Raw genomic sequence first — 21955 nt, 5'->3', positions numbered from 1 at the left:
AAATTTATAAGAAAAACATTTATAATGTCTAACGTCGATTTTGAAGAAAAATGTAACACATTTATTGAGAACGTTAAATATCAAATAATAGAATATGGAGTTGAAAATATTTATAACAGTGATCAAAGCGGATTCCAATTAGAACTTCATGCCGATCGTACATTGGCATATAAAGGAACAAAAAAGATTGAATCTGCAATACAATCCGTATCGGCAACTACGCATAGCTATACTATACAACCTACTGTTTCAGTCGATGGTAGAATAATAAGTGCGCGTGCGCAGTGCGCGCTTGTATTGTTCTAGTATAACTATAAAAGTATAATATAAAGGAGATGCCTTGGCAACAACTTTAGTAAATTTTGTTCTTTGATCAGAACATTTTTCCGAATGCTTCATAACATGCTCATCTTTATTTTTAATTTTATTCGTCTTATCGATTACACAAGCGCGGCACAAACGATGCGTTATGCATATATGTATATGCATATATCGCAGCGCGACGCATATAGTGCGACATTGATAGCTCATTTCTGAAAGATGCGACTCCAAAACATAATAAAATTATATATGTGGAATAAATAACGTTGAATACAGCGACACGATTGTAAGACACAGCTCCGAATATTCAAAGGTAGCGTTACAGCGATAATATTTGTGTATTTCGTACATGCGTTCGTCTCGTGCTGTTTGGCTTCGAATTCCGACGGTTTCGCGAGGACAGTCAGTCGTCCTCGAGCGATGAAACGATACATCACGACGCGAGAATGTTAGAGAGAACTCTGTAATTCCGATCCTATATCCGCCTGTATTCTTAATGGTCGAAATATATATTATTTTATACTACATATATGATTGTATTCAGTGTAAAAATGCTACAACTTTTGTTATAACAAAAATTTTGAAATTCGTAAAAATAATAAAAAGGGGTAGGAGTAAATTCAAAAATATAAAATTTTTTAAAAATTGAGTTACGCGGTTATAAAGCTCATAAAAGACCATGCAACTTTTATTCAAAACATTTTTTTATATCTCTTACAGTTTTGACGATATTCAGTCAAAACCAAAAGAACCGTTTTAGCTTGTATGGGTTGTTTCAACCCTAAACGTGCGAGAAAGCTCATAAAAAAGAATACGTGTCTCTTATTTTGTTTTATTTTTAATTGATCTCGCGTATTAAGCCACAATTAATGCCAGCTAAATTGACCTTTCTTTCCTATATGCTTTCCAACTGCCATGTATCTGAATGCAGCCTCCACTTCATCCTTTTCGAAAATCTTCCTGGCAATCGGTTGAATAGCTTTATTCGCAAGATTTATGGCCACTACCATATTCAAACGTTCTTTTAGTTTTTCTGGAGCTCTTGATAATGTTTCTAGCATAACACTAAAAAATTGAATATTTCTTGAAAGAAAGAATAAATTTAAAGAATTGTCAGCCATAAAATCAAATTTGCCAATTTCCAGAAAACGCCCGCCTTTCGCGAGGCAACGGATCGACGTCCAGAGTTTCTCTTCGGCGAGCGAGTTCAGTACAATGTCCACGCCACGGCCGTTAGTCTGAGTAAATATCATTTGCTCAAAACTGTTGTCGCGCGAACTTCCAATGTGATTCTCTGGGATGAACGGGAACGTGTCTCTGATAAACTTTCGCTTTTCCGGAGTGCCAACGGTGGTGAATATCTCGCAACCTTTGTGATGCGCAAGATGAATCGCAGCTTGGCCCACGGCACCGGTACCGGAGTGGATAAGTACCCTGTCGCCCTTTTTCATTTTCGCCTTGATGTATAATGCGTAACAGCACGTGCTGTAAGCGCACGGAACCGTGGCAGCGTCCTCCATGCTCCACTCGTCGGGAATGTTCCAGCATAAGTATTTGGAGGATGTGCACATATTTGATATGAATCTGTGAATTAAAGAATTAAAATTTTTTTATATCTAAAGAAAAAAACAGGATTATCTAGGATAAGGATAACTTGTAGATTTTACAGTAAATATAGTAAATACAGTAATACTGTTTATAAAAAATTTATGCACTCCAGTAAAATAATTCTGCGTTTGTGCTTTGGCTTCACAAAATATTGCAAGTTGCATTGCAAAGTCTGCAACATTTGAGATGCAAATCTTTTTAAACAAATGGTTTTTTAATTATTTTTTATCTTCTTATCACACATGCACGATATATACACACAATATATCAATTTATTCAATGAAAAGACTTGCTTTAAAGTGCGTTAATTTTTTTAGAAACAGTATACTTTTAAATGATTGCGTGACAGTAACGTACCTTCTATCGCAAAGTCCCATCACTGTCTGTCCAGTATTGTCCACGCCGACATATTCTATACCCATATTGCAATTTTCGGTTCGGCCACACGATAAAATCGAACCATCTATTACAAGTTTGCCGGACGCTATCATTACATCTCTGAAATTGATAGTCGAGTAAGCTATGTGAACGAGATTATTCTCCTTATAATCCGGTGTAATCAGGCCCTCGATCCAGCGAAATGAACTCAAATCACCGCCCACCTAATTGCGAAATACCTTTTGTTATAACAGAACTGTAAGAATAACTTTTTTTTATTAATTTATGAAACATTTATACCAATTGATTGGCTAATGCGTGGTACACGAGCTTCGGTGTCAGCGGCGCTAATGGAAGATGTCGGTATGAACCCCATGTTTTACCCGGACGCAAGACATTTATGATAAGATCGATCCGGAGTTGCTCCGCGTAAAATAATTCGTGCAAAGAAAACTCCGGTGCAGTTTCGTCTTGAATAAACACTCCTCTGATCGATTCGCCACCTGGTTCTTTCCTCAAGCAATTGACGAGGCCCAACAAGCCGCATTCCGAATCTTTCTCGCTGACTAAAATTATTTTTGCGGCGTTTCTTGATTCGTTCTCCGCGTTCAAGATCGATTTAAGCTGCTCTAACCAAGAGAACTCATAATTGTTAACGTGAATAACTTGAATTTTCCTCATCGACTGTTCTCTCTTCTTTAACAGTATAATGTGCTCTTTCTGCGTGCGTTTCTCAAGTACTACTGCTAAATTGTACTTTTCGGCAGTCGCAATGTCGTCTTTCGTAAAGGTCTGCTCTCGTGTCAATAAAAATCCATTGTTTTGTAATGCCGACAAAATTTCCTTTAAGGTCTTGCTCTTGTTCTTCGTGAACAAATTGTATCCTGTGATTAATATCGCATTATCGTCATTCGACAACTTCTTCGATTGCGAGACTGTGATTTTCGAATGAAGAGTAACGCAATTGAAGCGATTGGTTCTGGTCACCAGAGTAACGTTTGGTTGAAGCAACGGTAGATCACCCAAGATATCGATAAACAGTGGTGATGCTATTTCATCTGTTTCTACATTGTCATCATCTTCGATTAATTCGATAATATTTACTTTTATCACTTGATGATATTCCAGAGCGAGATGCGTCGACAGCATCACGGCTTCCTGCAAAGAAACCTCGGCTCCGTCGCAATAAGCTATGAATCTGTACTCTTCGAGAACAGGTTCCTCCGCTGGTTTTCGGCAAAATATGGAAGTAGCCTTGATTCCGCGAATTTCCACACCGCCGGATACTACCGCGTCGAAGATTTTGTACACACGCACAGGAAGCTCTAGAAAGATATTTATAAATATTGTATTTTTTTATACTCAAACTTCTTTTACGTTAAACAAATTTCTTTATTTGAGAATTAGTCACATTTAAAGTTACATTAAAAAATTTATATTAAAAGCTGTTAGAAAGAAAATAAGTTGACAAACTTACGATAATCGTTAGCTGCTGCATTCCGTATTTGTTGTATGTGAAGTTTCGTATCGATCACCAATTTTTGTATTCCCGTGGGAACGTGAAGATTCCTCGTGTCTATCCCGAGGATTTTCATTTGCAGCATATTATCCATAAATGTTACCCAATTGTACATCCAAGCTATGTGCCCTTGTTTTCCCGTAGTCGACGAACTCTTCAAATCCCGAAACATGCCGGCGTATTGATATCCGCGTAATCTGAGTTCCTTGTAGATATCTTTTGTGTTCATTACTTCCTCCTCGTTGTCGTTCTTTTGATTTAAAAATTGTCTCGGTAACTTTTCTTCGGCAATATCTGTCGGTTCACGCACAGTGCCAGTGACGACGACATTATCTCCTTCGATGACTTCAAACTTTCCAGTTGCTGCAATAAATAATCTTGAATGTTTTTTTTTATCGCATAAATTGAGTATTGTCATTCTCAATACAGCAAGTAAAATAGCTTATTGAAAAATAAATTTTTAAAATAAGATCTACCTCTCTGCACCATTATTGTTAGATACACGGGTCCTTGTTTCGGAAAGTGCGTTGCCCGAATGAACTTGACATTCTCAAATACGATCGGCATATCGGTATACGATAGACTTTTCAGCATACCCATCGTTTCCCAAACTAGCATGAGATATCCAGTAGCCGGCAATAACTGTCTTCCGTCAATCACATGACCGCTCATATATTCGTAATTTTCGTTATTTAGCGCAACTTTAACCATCCTTTCTCCGTTAAAGAGTCTTGTTTGCAATTTATGACATGTTACGTACCAGTCCTCGGAATGGTCCCATCTGGAAATAAAAAATAAAAATTTTTTACCGTGAAAATAATTTTTTATTCTATTATATTTAACAAATGAATAATGTGTTCGACATACTTGATTGACGGCGAGATCATCGGCGTGGAACGACTAACAGGAAAGTTCACGGTCGGATATAGATTTGCTAATTGCGGTTGCAAACCATTGTTGTACATTTTTCCCAGACCTTGTAAAAATACATTGACGTTATCCTCGTGATTACGCTGAAGTAACGTAATGCTGGTTGTGTCGAACAGTTCTTTCGCAACACTCTGAAGAATAGCATCCGGCGCAATTTCAAGAGTCACTGCGTTTCTGGGAATTAATTGCGCGGTTTTATCGAAAAATACAGGACTCGATAGATTATTCGTGAAATATTCAGCGCAGGACAATTTCGTGCTGCAAAATAAACCTTGCCATATCTCATTGGGAGTCATTGTTTGCGGTATTATTTGATTCAGGTAAGCCAGAATCGTGGCTCTTGCGGAGAGGAGATAACGAGTATGCAGAGAAATATCGCAGCAGTTGACTTCCTCAGTAAATACATTACTTGTCTATAAAATTATATAAAATGTATAATTTGTTTAAGTTAATTACACGTATATTCAACAAAATTATTAAATGAAAAATTGAAGTACCTTTAATTGTTTTGTAAACGCCTTTACTGATTTTTTTAGACCGCTTATGGAGCAAGTATTTTGACTGTTGCTGTAGATTACTTCGATGTCCGGTGGGCATATGTTCTTCACATTCTCATAACTGAGACCGATATTCACCATCGCGCAGTTAATTTTTTTCGTTTCCTTCAATCCCAATCCTATGTAATACGAAGATAAAATTACTTGTTCAAGGGTGAATTTACCGGCCGCACGATACTTACGGATCTTAAGAGATCGATTAATCCCACCTAAAAAAGAATAAAATATTTCTTTCTATAATTATCGAGAAACATTTACGCATGAAATTGCGCGCATATAATTTGTAAAAGCAATTTATCACCTGCATTACGGTGATGCCCACAAGTGAATTCAATACATCGTTAAAAATATTTTTACGTTTACTCGTTAATATGTCAATGATATACATTCCATGCATTTTTAAAATCGTATCGCATTTTTCTATGGTTTTCAAAAATACTGGGAATCGTAGTAGCGCTTGACCTGTTAACATGTAAATTCAAGTTTAATTGCAAGCAATCACTTTTCTAACATATGCAAAAAAGAATGCGTATCCATGCCAACCCATTGCGAACCAATTCCGGAGAACACAAAACAAATCGGTCTTCTCTCACCTGAATAATATTGTATTTCTTTTGCCGTTTTGATCGGTGTTTTAGATTCGACAATCACGTATCCTCTGTAAGGATGATTTTTCATCTCGTCAGCGTAAAGATCATGCAATAGCCGTACATATTCGACGTCTATTGGCCGGTTCTCGATCTAACATACAAATTTTCGCGCTGTAAGTGTGCTTTTATTGACTGTGTAACCGCAAAATTTTTATATACCTTGTTTAGAAATGATTCAACTGCTTGTTCGGTACGTCCAGACAGGACAACGAGTCTGGGCAGATTATCATTCGGCGCTCCTTTATTGATCTTTTCCTTTGTGTTATTTCGCATCAAGATGTGGCAGTTGCCTCCACCAAAACCAAACGAATTGATACCCATAAATCCAGAAGTCCACGGTGTTGTCTTGGTCACCACGCATATACTTCCATCTTCAAAAGCCTTAACACCTTTCCGTGTTTGTGTGAAGTTTATATTTGCGGGATTAAGCCAGTTTCCATTGCAATTATCACCTTACGAAAAGTTAATTATATGCTAATTTGTCGCTTCTTATTTTTTTATTCAATTATTTATTAATTGATAAATGTTTTTTATTTTTTTATTTTGATACTATTAATGATTTAGCAGCGAAAGAAATGTTAAACAAAATTTTTGTTTGTAAAGTATAAAAATTTCACAAATCTACGATCATAAATGTCGACGGCTATTATTATGCATATAATAATTATTATTACCTTAACAATTTGACACATGCTACTAGCACCTTCAGAATGGCCCAAGTTTGATTTGATAGAGCCGATTAATAGAGGAGTTTGCCTGTTTTTGCAGAAAACCTGCTCGAGTGCATTGATTTCTTCTGGATCGCCAACATAAGTGCCGGTGCCGTGAGCCTCCATGTAGCCTAAGCAAGTCCATGAAATACCGCATTTATTGTAAAACTCTTCAAATAAAGTTTGTTGCATTTTGCTCGACGGGAAGTGTTAAAAAAGTGGACCGTTGTCGAATTAAAAACGCGAGAGGGCGCTTGAACAGAGGCGCTGCTAGCCTTCTTCTTGCGCGGCCATTAGTAAGTTTTGTTCGCTTCCGCCGAAAAGACACGTTCTCTCTGATCTCTAGTGAATTCTCTAAGTAATCTCTCTCGGTGTGTTCTGATCGGCAGGAAGAAATCCTCTTTTCGTTTCTTGGCTTATACTAAGCAAGAAACACTCTAGAAAGTCTCAAAGGATCCTTTCTCAAGTTCAATTTCTGATTGAAGGTCTTCTATCAAACTGCGCAGTACCTGCATCTCTCTTTCCGCCATTGCGTAGGAATTACGCATATCTCATTCATACAAAAGACCATAAGGAAGGTCTAACCGTTTAAGGTTTGAGTTCGTTTGCAAATCATGGTTAACTCTCATTCTGTTAGATTACGTCTACAGAATTGATTTGACAAACACCGTACGTTTTCTTAATTCTTACAGGTTTGAGTTCGTTTGCAAATCATGGTTAACTCTCATTCTGTTAGACTACGTCTACAAAATTGATTTGACAAACACCATACGTTATCTACGATTCTCTTAATAATAAATCGAAGCTTTTAGCTTACTTTCTTTTCAGGTTTTGTTTTTTGTTAATTTCTCAAATCAAGCACTTTGTCCTTGTAAGGTTTCATTCTGAGAAATGAGAAAATATTCGTTCGAGCCTACAAGACAAGTGTTTTAAAGATTATCTTTATTATTTGTTCTATTCTTTATCTTTCTTTTATTTTTCAGGGTTTATTCAATATTCACATTATCAATATATTAATTTTAATTATTTAGTATCAAAAACTTTTATTTGATAAAGATTATTTATATTATTTAATAACTGTGTCTCATTTCTTAATCCCGTCTTTGCTAAATACAAAAACAGAGCTATAAGTTATTATTTTAAATTTTTTATTCTTTAGTTTAGATATTTCTAACAACAGGAAGGAAATGCCTTGTTCCTTGTATCCGTTGCAATTAGTTTTTCCGTAGACGACGGTTGCATAAATTCTCTTAGCCACCTTTGCTGTTTGTAAAAATGCGACTGCGATTGTCTCGCTACGCATGTATCCGTTTGCATCGTCGGTAAAAGGTTTGCAAAATCCGTCAGGTGCTAAAATTCCTGAAATTGTATAATTATGTTATAAAATCTAATTTAGAAATATATTTACACATGTCCCAAATTATTTAGATTATAATAATTTTTATATTTTTTGATTATCTCCTATATTCTAAATTAATATTTCAATAAGTATAATACCGAGTCTCGCAAACTGCAAAGCTACATAAGGATGCAGGCAGAGATTAGACCGCCGACAATAGCGGCGTCACACTGCCCTGACCGGATACTTCTATAAGCGGACTCTAAAGCGAAGAGACTTGAGCTACAGGCGGAATCGATTATGTAAGATGGTCCTGTTATATTTAACCAGTGAGATATCCGATTTGCGTACAGAGGCTTGAAACATCCAAAAGCTGCATCGCCAGCTATCTAATGTGTGTACATATATTGTTTAGAGAATTTAAATGTTCATTGCATAAGCATTGTACGAGCTGATTTACCAACAAGTACATTTTTTACAATATGATATAAAAATGTTATTTATCAAAATTTTTATGTTATAAGTTTGTGCAATATTCTTGCTTGATCGAGTAATTTTTCGTACCTTTGTTTTTTCATAAAACCAAGTCTTCTCCGACTCCGAAAAACACATTGCGATAAAAATTCCAGTATTTGTTCCAGATAAATCTTTCGGATTTATTCCTGCATCAACGATAGCTTCATACGTATGCTCCAGCAACTGAGCAACCTACTCATAGGATCCATGACATGGACTTCTTTGAAGGGTATTTTGAAATAATCTGCATCGAATTTCTCGCAATTGTCAATCACTCCCATACGTTGAGGTAGATCTGGGTGACCTGTATATTAAACCGTATATAATAAGTGAATTAGTAATTTTATACCTATGTTTCTATAAAATATTTTTAATATAATTTTAACATCATAAGAGTTGTTTGATTTAACCTTTACAACCTTATAAGGACCAAGATATTTGGCACAAAGCTTTTTGCCAGGTCCCATCTGTACTGTCTTAATCGCAACTAAATCGTTAATTTTGTACTCAGTCGCTTCGCGCCTAAATTGTAGGTCTTACGATTTTTGTTATCTACTTTTAGAATCTGATTCTTAGCTTCAAGTCTCAGTTGGTTACGATCCTGCTCGAAATGCGACTGGAATTCTCTTTCGAGGGCATCTTTCAATTTTTCCCAGGACTGCGTGACACTCAGCCCACGCACAAATACTTTGGCAACACCCTTGAGAGACTTGCGGGCGAACACTAACTTTTGCATATTATTCCACTCAAACAAAGCTGCCAACTCCTCGAAATCTAAAATCCACTTTTCGATAGGATAGTGATTGCTCCCATCGAATGCACGAATAGTGTCCTCTGCATCTTTAAAGTTAAAGGTGATTTTTGGGCTATTTTTCGCCTTCTATGTCTCGATATGTTTTGGTCGCTGTCCTCGGAATCATTGCCGCTAAGCGAAGAAATATCGTCGTTCGTTCGTCGACTGCCTACATCACCAATTCGCTCGATTCTTTCTTATAGTCGTTGTTGCGGCTCTTCTGGCACTTCTGATTCGTCAAATTCATCCTCGGCCTTAGCATCATCGTCGTCTTCGCGTAACGCTAGCGATTGGATGTTCATTAGCGCCGTATAATTTTCTGTCGCAACTCCTCCTTGATGCCGGCGTAGTCTAAGCCCAGAATATTGCACATGTCAAATCACCTATCGAAAAAGCAGCGGAATACTCAAGTTTTGTTGGAATTCTATCCGATGCGTCGTCAAAGTCAAAACCGTGGAAATTACGCAACTGTTTACGACTAGTGCGGTCACCATCCTTTTCGAACACGAGCCGATAAAGCGTGTATATAGCTAGGCGTGACAATGTTCGTATTTTCTCAGCCACTGGCTTGATTTGTCCAAGCGTTTCCAGTACTTCCTGATTATAGTTTATATCGTATGTAAGCGATCGTCGTCCTGTCTTGTTATCACTAAACAATGGCTGGTGTTTGCAGTCGCGCACACGTCTTTTCGCAAAAATGGCAGTTATAGGTTTTTCGGAACCTTTTGTTGTGATCAACTGGCGTTTTCGTCGTTTCTGGCGTACCTTGTTATCTTAGGCACAACCAGCTTCTTTTTGTTTTTTGATTCACAGCGTTGTTAATCGTCGTATTCGTCGTAAGTTGTCGTAACCGTCTTCAGGCTCTCGTGGCTCTCTGCAGGAGGTCTGGCTACATCGCGGACGAGCCCCCAATTTATGTAGGAATTAATAACAAGCAGACACAATATATATTTTAATATAGGATTACCTCAGGTCATTGAGATATCCCTAAGATGTCATAAGGTGTTTTGTGCTGTGTGGGATATATTGTATATTGTGTGGTTACAATAGATTCACTTGTTTATGCGCGTTCTTACGCGTGTCGACTGTGTCTATCACAGCGTAGGACTATCAACTCACTAACTCTATCACTACTTATAATAGAAGAGCATTAAGAGCCGTCGCAGGATGTTAGTGCTAAATTTTTAATTTTTCTTAAAGAAATTAATAAATTAGTCCACAAGAGACAGTTAAATTGTACACCGATCTCAGATCGAGATACCTAAAGTGTACGAAATTTTAAGTACATTGTTCTCATATATCGAGAAACTTAATGTACATATAGGAATTATTGGCAAGAAAGGAAGAGAGAGAGATATATGAGAACAATGTACTTAAAATTTCGTACACTTTAGGTATCTTGATCTGAAATCGGTGTACAATTTAGTTGTCTCTTGTGGACTAATTTATTAATTTCTTTAAGAAAAATTAAAAATTTAGCACTAACATCCTGCGACGGCTCTTAATGCTCTTCTATTATATTTCTTGATTGTTATCATATGGAGCCTTACTATTATATGTGTTTCTATCACTACTACTAATTATTACTACTACTAACTCATTCGCCACCTCGCGGGGTCCCGGAGGTACTGGAGTGGGGAGACAAAGACGGTTTCCAACGCAATTCATGGCCCACAATACAAAAAATAAATAAATAAATAAAACATTGCAATGACTAACCAAGATTAGTTCTCCTACAATACATTTCTATAGAATATTTTTAATATAATTTTTCATTCATAGAACGAAGAAGATTTTACCATGATTCCATCGTCGTTCCTCATCTGATCCAAGATCCACTTTGTTAAATAGATTCTCTTGGAGCTGCTTAATATTGTCCGATTTAGGAAATCTACCGGCGATGCCAGAAATAACAATGTCATCTTCAGATTCCATATCAATGACCGTGGCTTTTTTATTAGAGTCCATGTCAACTCCAACGACAGTAAATTTTCCTTTACTGGTTAACAAAGTCCCAATATCAGAAAATTTGCAGATATTTTAAATGATCTTTATTTTACGTTTTTATATTTACACACTCTTTTTTTCTTAATTTTTAATGATAATATTTAAGTGAGATTCTGAAATCCAACTTACGCAATTGCCTGTGCGACTGGCGGGACACTAGTTACTTAATAACTCATTTTTAAACTATACCTGTTTTTATATAAAGGACACATGTTAATTATTTCCTCACTACTTATGCAGGAACATTATAAATTCACTATTTAGAAAACAATTGATTGATCTGAATAATTAATGTTTTGTAATCGTGTAATTTAATGCTTTGTAATCGTGAAACATCAATGCCACGTATTTAAAATACAATTACTTGCAATTATTTGCTTTTAAAAGTAAAGACTCTTATTTATTTTACTATCTGTTACATTGAGACACGCGAAAATATGATATAAAAATAAGAATTTTGGGACCAGCTGTGTATATCTAGTAGAAAATTATTATAATTTTTAGTTATATGAACTAATTATATAATAAATTACATAATTCTAAATAAAGAGCTACACTGGTTGTATGATAAGTAAATTTTTTTCCGTAAGAAACAATACATCTCATTAAATAAACATTTAAGTAATATAAACGCAATTCAACGCGTTTAACCTTTTTAATGCAGTAAGTTCGTATATATTCCGCGAAAACAATTGATTTAGCCGTCGAACGTATATTGATTTTGAAAACAATCAATGTGGCCGATGGGTATACAGGGTGTCCCATTTTAAAAATCCCACGTGAATAACTTTGTAGAAATTGGTTTTAGCAAAAAATATTTTAGACAGAAGTTGTTGGTTTGGAGGAGGACATCCGACGATGACATTGGTTTAATCTAGGGTGTACATGCCAAGGTCATATAAAGGTCAACTTTGTTTTTTTAAATGGAACACCCTGTTTTTTATTCCAAAATCAAAAGAGGTATCAAGAGCTTTTCAAAACACTATAATAAAGTTATTTTTCATTAAGTACTTTTTGAGTTATGAGGCTTGTAAATTACAATATTTTGACTTAAAATACAAAATATCTTGTAAAACATTCAATTTTCGGGAATCTTATCTTAATATGCATAAAATAATGAGACGAATCAATTGGTATAAAGAAAACACATAGTTGCTTTCAAGAAAAAATATGTAATTTGCAACATCCAACTGCATACTTTTTTTTAAAACCAATGTGTTTTCTTTATACCAATTCATTTGTCTCATTATTTTGTGCATAAAAGTATTAAGGTAACATTCTCAAAAACTGAATGTTTTACAAGGGTGTTCCATATAAAAAAACAAAGTTGATCTCCATGTGACCTTGGCATGTAGACCCTAGGTTAAACCAATGTCATCATCGAATGTCCCTTTCCAAACCCAACAACTTTTGTCTGAAACATTTTTTGCTAAAACCAATTTCTAGAAAGTCATTCACATGAGGTTTTTAAAATGGGACACCCTGTATATATAAAATAAAATTAAATATTAAAGTACAGTCAACAGTATTGCATTAATCTTGGGCTAAGGCTAAATAGAACGCTATATCGCTCTGCACAACTCTGTCGCGACACACAATTTAACGAGTTTAGTAGCGCGATCCGTGTTTCATTATTGTATTTCTTATGTATTTCTTATCGTATCTAAGTTAGTACAAAATAATATTTGATAATGCTGTATCAAGGAGAAAAAATTATTTTGTCCAAAAATATTTTATGTTAATGTTTTATCAAGAATTGATTTCTCAACTGTAGTGCATTCCTCACAATCGTCCGTAATATTGCTATCAAACATTTTTTTGAGACTAAAAATAAAAATAAGCGAAGACATTTTTGCTTTGTAAGAAAAAGATATTTAATGGTTTTTCAATGTAAAGTAAAAAAGATAGTCATTATAACTTTTTATTCCAGAAAATCGCTTAAAAAGAGGTCGAAAAGTTAAGAATTATATTATTGAGTTGCAATCGTATTGAATTCTAACATAAAAAGTAAAAAATATACAATACGCTGTAAAATTTGTGAATTTTTAATTAATTTTTTATTAATAGTAGTATTATTTATAGCAGAGATGGTAATTAGTTGCAACTTTCGGCTCGAATTTCTGATTGACGCCTACTGTTCCCTCCTTGCCGCTCGCATGCTAGCAGCGAGTCGCCAAACGCGCTAACAACGCGCGTAACTAACAAAAGGTGCGCGATACTCAGCCTCAGGAATGTCCATATCACAAATGCAACAAGATAATAAATATGGATAAATATATTATAAATATAATAAAGATTAATATTTATAATATTGTTGCGTCCGCGGACCGGTATTTCACGCACGACAACGAAACTCACGAAATCAAGCAACACAACACAACACTTCGAATAAACAGAGAATACTTTAATAAACAACACAGAACTTTACAATGAGAAACCGGAAATATGATTTAAAGACCGGAGCTATCATAAACGTCCGCTCGAGCAGACAGCTATCTCAGATCTGACATATAACAGCTTGTTTATAACTGTCATAGAGACCCTTTAAACTGTTAATTAATATTCGTTGTCCTGACAACGAATATAAGAAAGATTATTAATAAATGCCATTTGGCTTCAACTCTCTAATGACCGATCGATATTATCGATCGGTCCGTCAGCTGTAACACACACAGCATCAGCGGCGAAATAGTACGGGCGCAACAATATTAATCAATTGCTCCAGTTGCTTTGAAACAGTCAAAACAGCTTTGCCGCTGTGTTCATGTGATGTAAAAATATGTAGAGTCGGAACACGCCGACTTGATATGCCTTGACACCCGTGCAACTTCATATGTTAAGGCATTAGTGTGATCAGGTGTACAAGTATAGATTTACATTTATTTTCCTTCTTTTTGGCTTCTTCTTTCTGCTTCTGTATCATAATTTTCATCACTGTATTTAACGAGTATCATATCTTCTACATTGAGTTCTGTTAATATTGTTTTAACTCGAAATTTCCAGGTTTCATAATTATTGCCACTTAATGGATCAATGTTATAACTGTTATTCTTATTTTGGGCTATTTTTAAAACGAGCCAGAAGTAATACAAAGAAAAAATATAACCTTATTTTAAAGCCAATTGTCTCTCTTAATTATTGCAATCCTGGGCCCATAACCTTTTAAATATATATAAGGATTATTCCTTTATGATGCAGTTAAACCCGTACGAAAAAAAACTACAGAAAACTATTTAAAAAAACTATTAAAAAACTATTGAGAAAACTATTAAAAAGTATTGAAAAACCATAGGAACACTATTAAAAAACTATAGGATCACTATTAAAAATCTGTTGGAAAACTATATGAAAACTACAGTTTTCAACTCAGCAGTATTTTTGTCTCTAATAGTGCTGAATATTATTAGCAAAACTATTAAGGATAATATTGAATAAACTTTTAGAAAATTCTAGTTTTAATACAAACAAATTGATATTGAGAATAACTGAAAAATAAATTATTGAATTATCAGTAGTTTTGCAGAAGATCCAATAATTTTTGTACATACTTCTTTTATTTAATTAACAATGAGTTTATTATAGATATTTTTAGATTTACGGATATAAGTGAATTTCATAATAAATAATTATTTCTTTGTGATAATTTATTAATTAAAAAAACAGATGCAATCGTAATTAATATAGATATAACTACATTATTATTTATGTCAAATGTGTGTGTATACATATATGTATACCTATCCATATATATTATTACAAGTATTTTATTCTTAATCCGTTTCCAAAGTATTGACCAGAGGAATAATGCATAATTTATCATCTTTGTAAGGAATATAAACGCATTTTTTACGTATAGCAGAAAGAAAATTACAAACATCATTATTTGTGTGTCGGGCAATAAATGAAAACATTTTCGAAGATATAGTTTTATATTTACAAACTTCTTCATCAATGATTTGTAACTCTTTACCAAGAACTATATACTTCTTAGTTTGCAAGTCTGACGTCTTAAGTAAAATTAAATCTGAAATAATCATCAATGACCGATTTTCTAATAATACTGTACTGTTATTTCTTTTGATGAGGCGAGAATATTTAAAACTGTGATATAAAGTATTATTATATGTAAACCTTTGAAATGACTAGACATTGTTTTCAATTGTTTCTTTTAAAAACTGTTCAATCAATAATTTTTGTCTTAAGGATAGTTGCATTTCTGTCGATTTTCCAAATATTCTTAATTCATCTCCAAATTCAATACATTTCATAATTTTAGTTTTCTTTGTTATATATCGGAATATAGCTTTTCCCTGAACACTACAGTTTGGTCTATTGAAAATTTCACATTGTTGTTTAATATATCTTAATCTGGAATATAATTTACAGATTTGCAAAGGTATACATTGAGTTCCATGAAATAAACTTGCTATAATGCCATTAAAATGTTCAAAAGGAAACGCTGACCAAGCCCAAATAGCACCGTAATTTCTTACATACTCTGGTATGTGAAGCAATAGGTGTACATTATATTTCATATACTCCTTTCCGTACAACAACTCCACATTTAAAACGAATTCGCGAAGTGCCGTTTTTGCTTTAAATAACTCGTCTTCTTCAATTTTTGTTTTTGAAAAAATATTTATACTGTATACAAACAACAACCAATGTTTAATATATTTCTGTGGCATTAAATCTGTTAGACAAATCAGCGAATAATACAATAAAAAATATTTCCAATCATTTGCTTTAAATTTACTATCTTTCATTGATTGTGGAGTTCTCGTAATTTCACAAGGAGGTTGAATAACAAGTAATTTTTCGTTGAATTCAGTGATTTTAGAACCTAAATACCAATCTTTATTGTTATTTTTGGAATCAAACCAAGACGTACTGAACAATTTTGTGACACCCAATAAACACGAATGCATGTATTCTGGTGGAAATGAATGAATCACATCAAAAGTAGGCAGAAGCATTGTAATAGAAGGCCCCTTAACACCTTTTACTGCTTTCCGTTTTTCAACTGCCCTTTCAACATATATGTTATGTTTTGTTATCGTACGCATTACTCCCTTACCACCTGGATATACTCGTGTGTACCCCCTTCCAATAGCAATGTGTTCTCCTTTATTAAGACTTTAATAAGAGCATCCATATTTTCCATTAAATTGTTTAATATTTTGAATCAAAGGTCGAGCAACTGAATCAACTGGTGAGAAAAGCGCATGAACTTTAATCAATATAGGTTCTTGATGGTTGAATGTATTACATTCAATTCCATTAATATGTAACTCAAGAAGTTCGTCTATAAATGGTCTAAGAAAAAGTTCCATAGGTGGTTTCTCAGAATTGAACCATAATCCACACAAAGTAAAATATTATCACGTCTAATTCTATAAGGTAATTCGTTAATAGATACTTGGATAGGCCATATAGAATATTTTGACAAATTAAATATTTCTACGCCATCTGTATTCCATTGAATACTAATGTCTTGATCAGAAATAATATTTTTTTCTCTCAACTGATAATATATGTTTCCATTTATAACATCGCTTTCATATGACATTTTTCTAAAATATGTAAATAACTTTGTGTTTACTAGTTCTATTAATTGTTCCTTCAATGGAAGATGATAAAAATAATTAAATTGTCTTTGCAATCGACGACGATTGTAAATTTTTTCGCAATTTTTGCATTCCACTCTGTTGCAGTTTTCAAACTTCAATATTATTAAACATTTTGGACAAAAGTAATATATATTAGCTTGTACCTTTGGAAACGTTTTAAGAAAATGATACTTCGAATTGTATTGCGTATGTGGCAAATGGCAATCTACAATTTTAAGTAAAGTTTCCAATCCTACGTCCGTCATTTTGTTTCGAATAGCTGTTCCCATAATTAATAATTGGCTTTCTTCTTTGGTCAAATTACATCCTTCATATATGGAAACCCGTATTATATCCTGCAAAAAAAATTTTATTCATATACATTAAATATACATCCATGTTATGATGAACGTTATTCTTACTGAATGCATATTCTGGAAAAACAAAAAAATAGTTTGTAAAAGCAAAGCATTTATATTATTTTAAATAATTGTAGGTTATTTATTTTTTGAAATAGGAATTATATATATATATATATATATATACTTCTTACATTGTATGTTGCCTTGAATTTATTAATTGTGATAAATTTTTTTTATTACTATTTAATTTTATAATTCTCTATTTCTTTAATGTTATATTCTCAATGCCAATATAACATTTATTTCAATAAAATAGTAGTTCTAAATAGTGAATTACTTGAAATTACCTGTATTTGATTTTCATATTCTTCGTTGTCTTCATTACTTTCACTATCGCTTTTATTTTTGTGAATATCTACATTATCATTATTATAATTATCACTGTTTTCATCTTCAGAATAATTAAGATAATTTTCTTCTAAATTATTTTCATTTTCACTGGAGAAGTCAGAATCAGCTTGACTGCTGTTTGATTCTCCTAAGCTTCTTCTGCTTACAATTGTCTCATTGTCACTGTCAATTCTAATTGCATTATCTTGGAATTGATTACTATATTCTTCAATATTAATAGTAGAATCATCATTGTCTTGGATATCATGATTCTTCGTATTTTCATTGTTAGAAAGTTTATCGGAAATTGGAACCTGTAATAAATAATTAAAAAAAATAACAATAAAGCTTTATTTTATTATAAAATAATTAAATAATTAAATAGAGATTATTCATATAAATAGTCATTGAATGTATACTGCATTCAATGAAAGTTATCACTAAGTTTATGTCAAAAACATGAGAATACAAGTTTATACAAATAAATTTTTAATACAATGTTTTTTTATTTAAATAGATAATATAAATATATAATCTAACCTCAACTTCTACTATTCTTTGTTTTTCTCTTCCTGCTGAAAAGCAAGCTCGACGAGAACGAATGGTTGTCACAGGTATTTCTTCTACAATGTCGACCAAATACTTTTTATATGGTCCTCTTGATGTATTAGTCATTTTTTATGTTATTTTATATCTCAAAACTTAACTAATATACATAATAAATTGAAAAAATATATCAAACAATATTATTATTTATTCACTGCACGTGGACACGAGATTTCACAATTACAACATTTGTCGCCATTGCCGGTAAACAACATGGACAAAAGAACAGATAGTAATGTGCGGTGTTGTCAGCAGGTTATGAGCGGCCAATGAGAATAAGTGTCCTCATTGAAAATTATAATTCTATTTAGGACATGTGACCATACACAGCCAATACGCGGACGCTATGTCATCAAAGAGCGCTAGCAACCAATCAGCGCAGCGGCAAGAATCGCGAGCGCTACTGAGTAAGATTATACCTTGCAATTGTTTCTGGTCACTCGTGTGTTGTGTTCTTATTCTCTAAGTCAGATTTATAATATTGCGGTGAATGTGTATAATTGTCAACAGATCTTAGCAGATTATAGTAGTTATTATAATATTATAATAGCAACTGCTTGCAAAACAATAGTAAAAATGAATGATAACGACTGTATTCTGCTTGAATTTGTTAACGAGGATAAAAAGATAGCAATTGGTTATCAAGATTGGCTTCTGCAAAAAGTCACAGAAAAAGAAGAATTTGCCAGATTAATCGAAAACAATATTGAAGTTGAAATAAAATGGCCTAATTGCGACATTGCACCGACATCAAATATGAAAAAACGATTGAAAACGTGTCAATGGCAGGTGGTTGTGGTTAAGTTACTTGCTTTTGGAGGTAAGTAATAAGTATAATAATTTAATATTATTTATTGTAGATATCTATACTTTCGATTAATAGACTGGCATATGTACATATAGATATATAAAGAGAGTTTCGATAGATAGTTGTATTTTATTATATATGATCACCATTTTTTTTAATTAACTTTGGTTAAAGTTATAACCATAATTTTAATTGAATTGTACGCAGGGCTTAATTTCTAAAAAAATAAGAACCGGAACGCATGAAAAAGATATTTCTTCTTCTGATATTTATTAAATAAATATTAAATTTCAGATTAAAAAAAAATTGAAACGCCATTCCGGTCAAAATTAAGCCCTGATTGTATGTGTATCTTTAAGATAATATTTGTTGAATAATTGTATTAAAATTTTTCTGATTCTAATTTTTAAGAATGGGTAAAAATGTGCGAGTATAGAGATAATTTAACAGAATATGGCGTATTACAACCAACCAAAGAAGATCGAAAAATAATACGAAGAAAAGAATGGAGTGATGATGATGAAAATAGTGAAATACGTTCAAAGAAAAAAATGGTTAATTTTATAAATAACATATAACTTTAAATACTAATATAAATACGTTTATATTGTATAATAATTTTGAACTTTTTTTGAATATAGAACAAAGTTGGTGTAACAAAAAATGAAATTAATGAATCAAAATCATTACAATTACTTAAAGAATTAAAAAACATTTAAAAGAGCTCCAATTGAAGTAAATATTTATTTTTATGTTTTGAAATAGGAAAAACAATAATCTAAAGTTTTCAAAAGTAATGATACGATTTCTTCCTCTTTTGTAAATAGATTGACTATGGAACATCTTCAGATGAAGAAAATTATTCCAAAATGTCAAAAAATGATTTGAGTGTGAAGAATGACTTATTGAAGTTCGAAAATGAATCGTTAAAAAAAGAAAACGCTGCACTACGGGTTACTCTACATTCCTTAGAAAGTTTGTTATTCGTTATATTATAACTCGTACACTGTTATATTAATCCATCAGAAACTGAATTTTTTAATTTTAGAAATTTTAGTACATTTTGTATTTTGTCATTTGTACATTAAGAGAGTATTTTCTTATGTCATTAAGTATTTAAATATCGTAAATTTGTACCATTTTTTCTTTATTTATAACTTTTTTATATTTGATTTTTAGATCTGCCAAAGATGAAAGACATGACGGAAACTGTTCTGAGCAATTTGGAGAAGATTAATGAAAATGTTCATTTGGTAACACTTATAAAATTGTATATTAAAATTTTTAATAACTTTCTGTTTAATCAATTAATAATATACGTTAATACTTAAATATATACGTTAAATATATACGTTAATAATAACGTTTATTTAATTATAGTTTTTGGGTAAAAATCTTCTGGAGACTGCACCTTCAACTTCAAAACTCAATCCTATTACTAATTATAAGGTTAGTTTCCCTTCTCACAAAGTAACATATTTTTCATAAATGTTTCAAGAATATATGACATGATTTTAGTAATATTACAGAATAGTAAAAATATTGAAATAATAATTATGTATAAATAGTACTTTTAATATTTATCTGTATCGCTTTAATTTAATGTTATTCTGGATGCAAAGTATAATAATAATATATGCTTCTCTACCCTATTGAAAGGATCCCATAAAATCCCATAAAATCTAATTAAAAATATATGAGATTTTATAAGAAAATATAAGTCAGATAAGAACTTAAAAACGGCACATAAAAACTATTTATTAGATTATATGAGACAAAATACTTTTTAATGAGTTATAAGTTTGTATAGGACTTTTCTATGAAAAAGGTAATGTATATATGACAGTTTTAATAAGTAATTTTGAATATATTCATTTATATATATTTTAAAAGGTAATTTCTATATTGCACTATATTCGATCGTACAAGTTATTTCTATAATTTTGTTTTTATTACTCTAATATGTTATTATGCACATTCAAGTTTATATTTTCATAGTAGATTGTTCCTTTCCTGAGAATCATTTATTCATATAGGTAAATTCTGACAACAATTATGTGGTTTTATTATTTTGTATAAAGAATTTTAAATACAAATTTTACATTTTATATTAGATCTAATTCGCCAATTCGATGACAGAAACCGTATGTATTCTTGTGAAATCGTAATAGGTACCCATAACGTGTTTTTATTTGCATATATCAGAATGTTCAACTATATTACAATGACGGTATATAAGACAATCTCTATATGGATGATATTATCTTTTAAAAATTATGGTAGTAAAAATACGAAAGATCTAATTATATATAATATATTTCATTTATATTTATAATAGATTTTCCGAATATGCATAATATTTCATATACTCATAAAATTCTGCTGAAAAATTGAATATGTGCAAAATGAACCATAAAGTTTGAAATCTCTCACAAAATTAAATGAGTAGAAATGAGAAAAATCTGATTAGATACCATTTATTAATACTCGACTTTTCAATAATGTATATATGAGTCCAATAGTATTGAGACAGTCAAATGTTCATTATAAATGTGTTCATGAATTTTATATATTTATGTAATATGTAATATTATTCATTTTATTACTAAATAACCTAAGGAGAACAGAAAAGTCAAAATAATGTCAATTTCACATCATATATATTGACCAAATTTACATTTTTTGTTTTGTTATTTTTTGGTCAATATGGTATATCAAATTGACATTATTATTTTGACTTCCTGTTCTCTTTGGAAATGTTTGTTTATTATAACGCGGTTAATTACATTACAAATAAGAAATTACAATATAATGTATAAGCGCGCGCGGATGTGTCAATACGTTTCCTTTTG

The 21955-nt window shown here is 32.3% G+C and overlaps 4 protein-coding genes and 1 pseudogene across 7 annotated transcripts; 1 reads left to right on the top strand and 4 right to left on the bottom strand.

Moving 5' to 3' along the window:
• Positions 1-1187: 1187 nt before the first annotated feature.
• On the bottom strand, positions 1188-2351 carry LOC136999013 (fatty acid synthase-like). Its single transcript, XM_067352410.1, has 2 exons — positions 2287-2351; positions 1188-1905 (listed from the first exon to the last, which is right to left on the bottom strand). The coding sequence occupies exons 1-2, from the start codon at positions 2349-2351 to the stop codon at positions 1188-1190; spliced, it is 783 nt and encodes a 260-aa protein (XP_067208511.1).
• LOC105669961 (fatty acid synthase-like) lies at positions 2189-5101 on the bottom strand. Of its 2 annotated transcripts, none has more exons than XM_067352681.1 (2): positions 4303-5101; positions 2189-4189 (listed from the first exon to the last, which is right to left on the bottom strand). In XM_067352681.1, the coding sequence occupies exon 2, from the start codon at positions 3454-3456 to the stop codon at positions 2602-2604; it is 855 nt and encodes a 284-aa protein (XP_067208782.1). In that variant the 5' UTR covers positions 3457-4189; positions 4303-5101; the 3' UTR covers positions 2189-2601. Both variants share the same exon structure in this region, with proteins under 2 accessions (XP_067208782.1, XP_067208783.1).
• A 2378-nt stretch (positions 5102-7479) lies between these two features.
• On the bottom strand, positions 7480-13228 carry LOC105668646 (fatty acid synthase-like; annotated as a pseudogene).
• A 36-nt stretch (positions 13229-13264) lies between these two features.
• On the bottom strand, positions 13265-18630 carry LOC136999121 (ABC transporter H family member 2-like). Of its 2 annotated transcripts, XM_067352680.1 has the most exons (4): positions 18230-18630; positions 17647-18003; positions 17102-17293; positions 16866-16901 (listed from the first exon to the last, which is right to left on the bottom strand). In XM_067352680.1, the coding sequence occupies exons 1-4, from the start codon at positions 18362-18364 to the stop codon at positions 16887-16889; spliced, it is 699 nt and encodes a 232-aa protein (XP_067208781.1). In that variant the 5' UTR covers positions 18365-18630; the 3' UTR covers positions 16866-16886. The 2 variants fall into 2 exon arrangements, with proteins under 2 accessions (XP_067208780.1, XP_067208781.1); XM_067352679.1 differs by having other exon boundaries at positions 13265-17293.
• Positions 18631-18720: 90 nt separating this feature from the next.
• Positions 18721-20670, top strand: LOC136999122 (uncharacterized). 2 transcript variants are annotated; one of them, XR_010889528.1, is made up of 6 exons: positions 18721-19115; positions 19515-19657; positions 19745-19838; positions 19931-20078; positions 20283-20356; positions 20484-20670. XR_010889528.1 is itself a non-coding variant. In XM_067352683.1 (4 exons), exons 1-3 carry the CDS (start codon positions 18872-18874, stop codon positions 19820-19822), a joined length of 465 nt encoding a protein of 154 aa, XP_067208784.1. In that variant the 5' UTR covers positions 18721-18871; the 3' UTR covers positions 19823-19838; positions 19931-20079. The 2 variants fall into 2 exon arrangements, 1 of the variants encoding a protein (XP_067208784.1); XM_067352683.1 differs by lacking the exons at positions 20283-20356; positions 20484-20670 and having other exon boundaries at positions 19931-20079.
• Positions 20671-21955: the final 1285 nt, after the last annotated feature.

The sequence above is a fragment of the Linepithema humile genome, chromosome 3 (assembly GCF_040581485.1).
Source record: "Linepithema humile isolate Giens D197 chromosome 3, Lhum_UNIL_v1.0, whole genome shotgun sequence".
In the NCBI taxonomy this organism is placed as follows: Eukaryota; Metazoa; Arthropoda; class Insecta; order Hymenoptera; family Formicidae; genus Linepithema; species Linepithema humile.
This window is presented reverse-complemented; position numbering and strand designations above follow the sequence as displayed.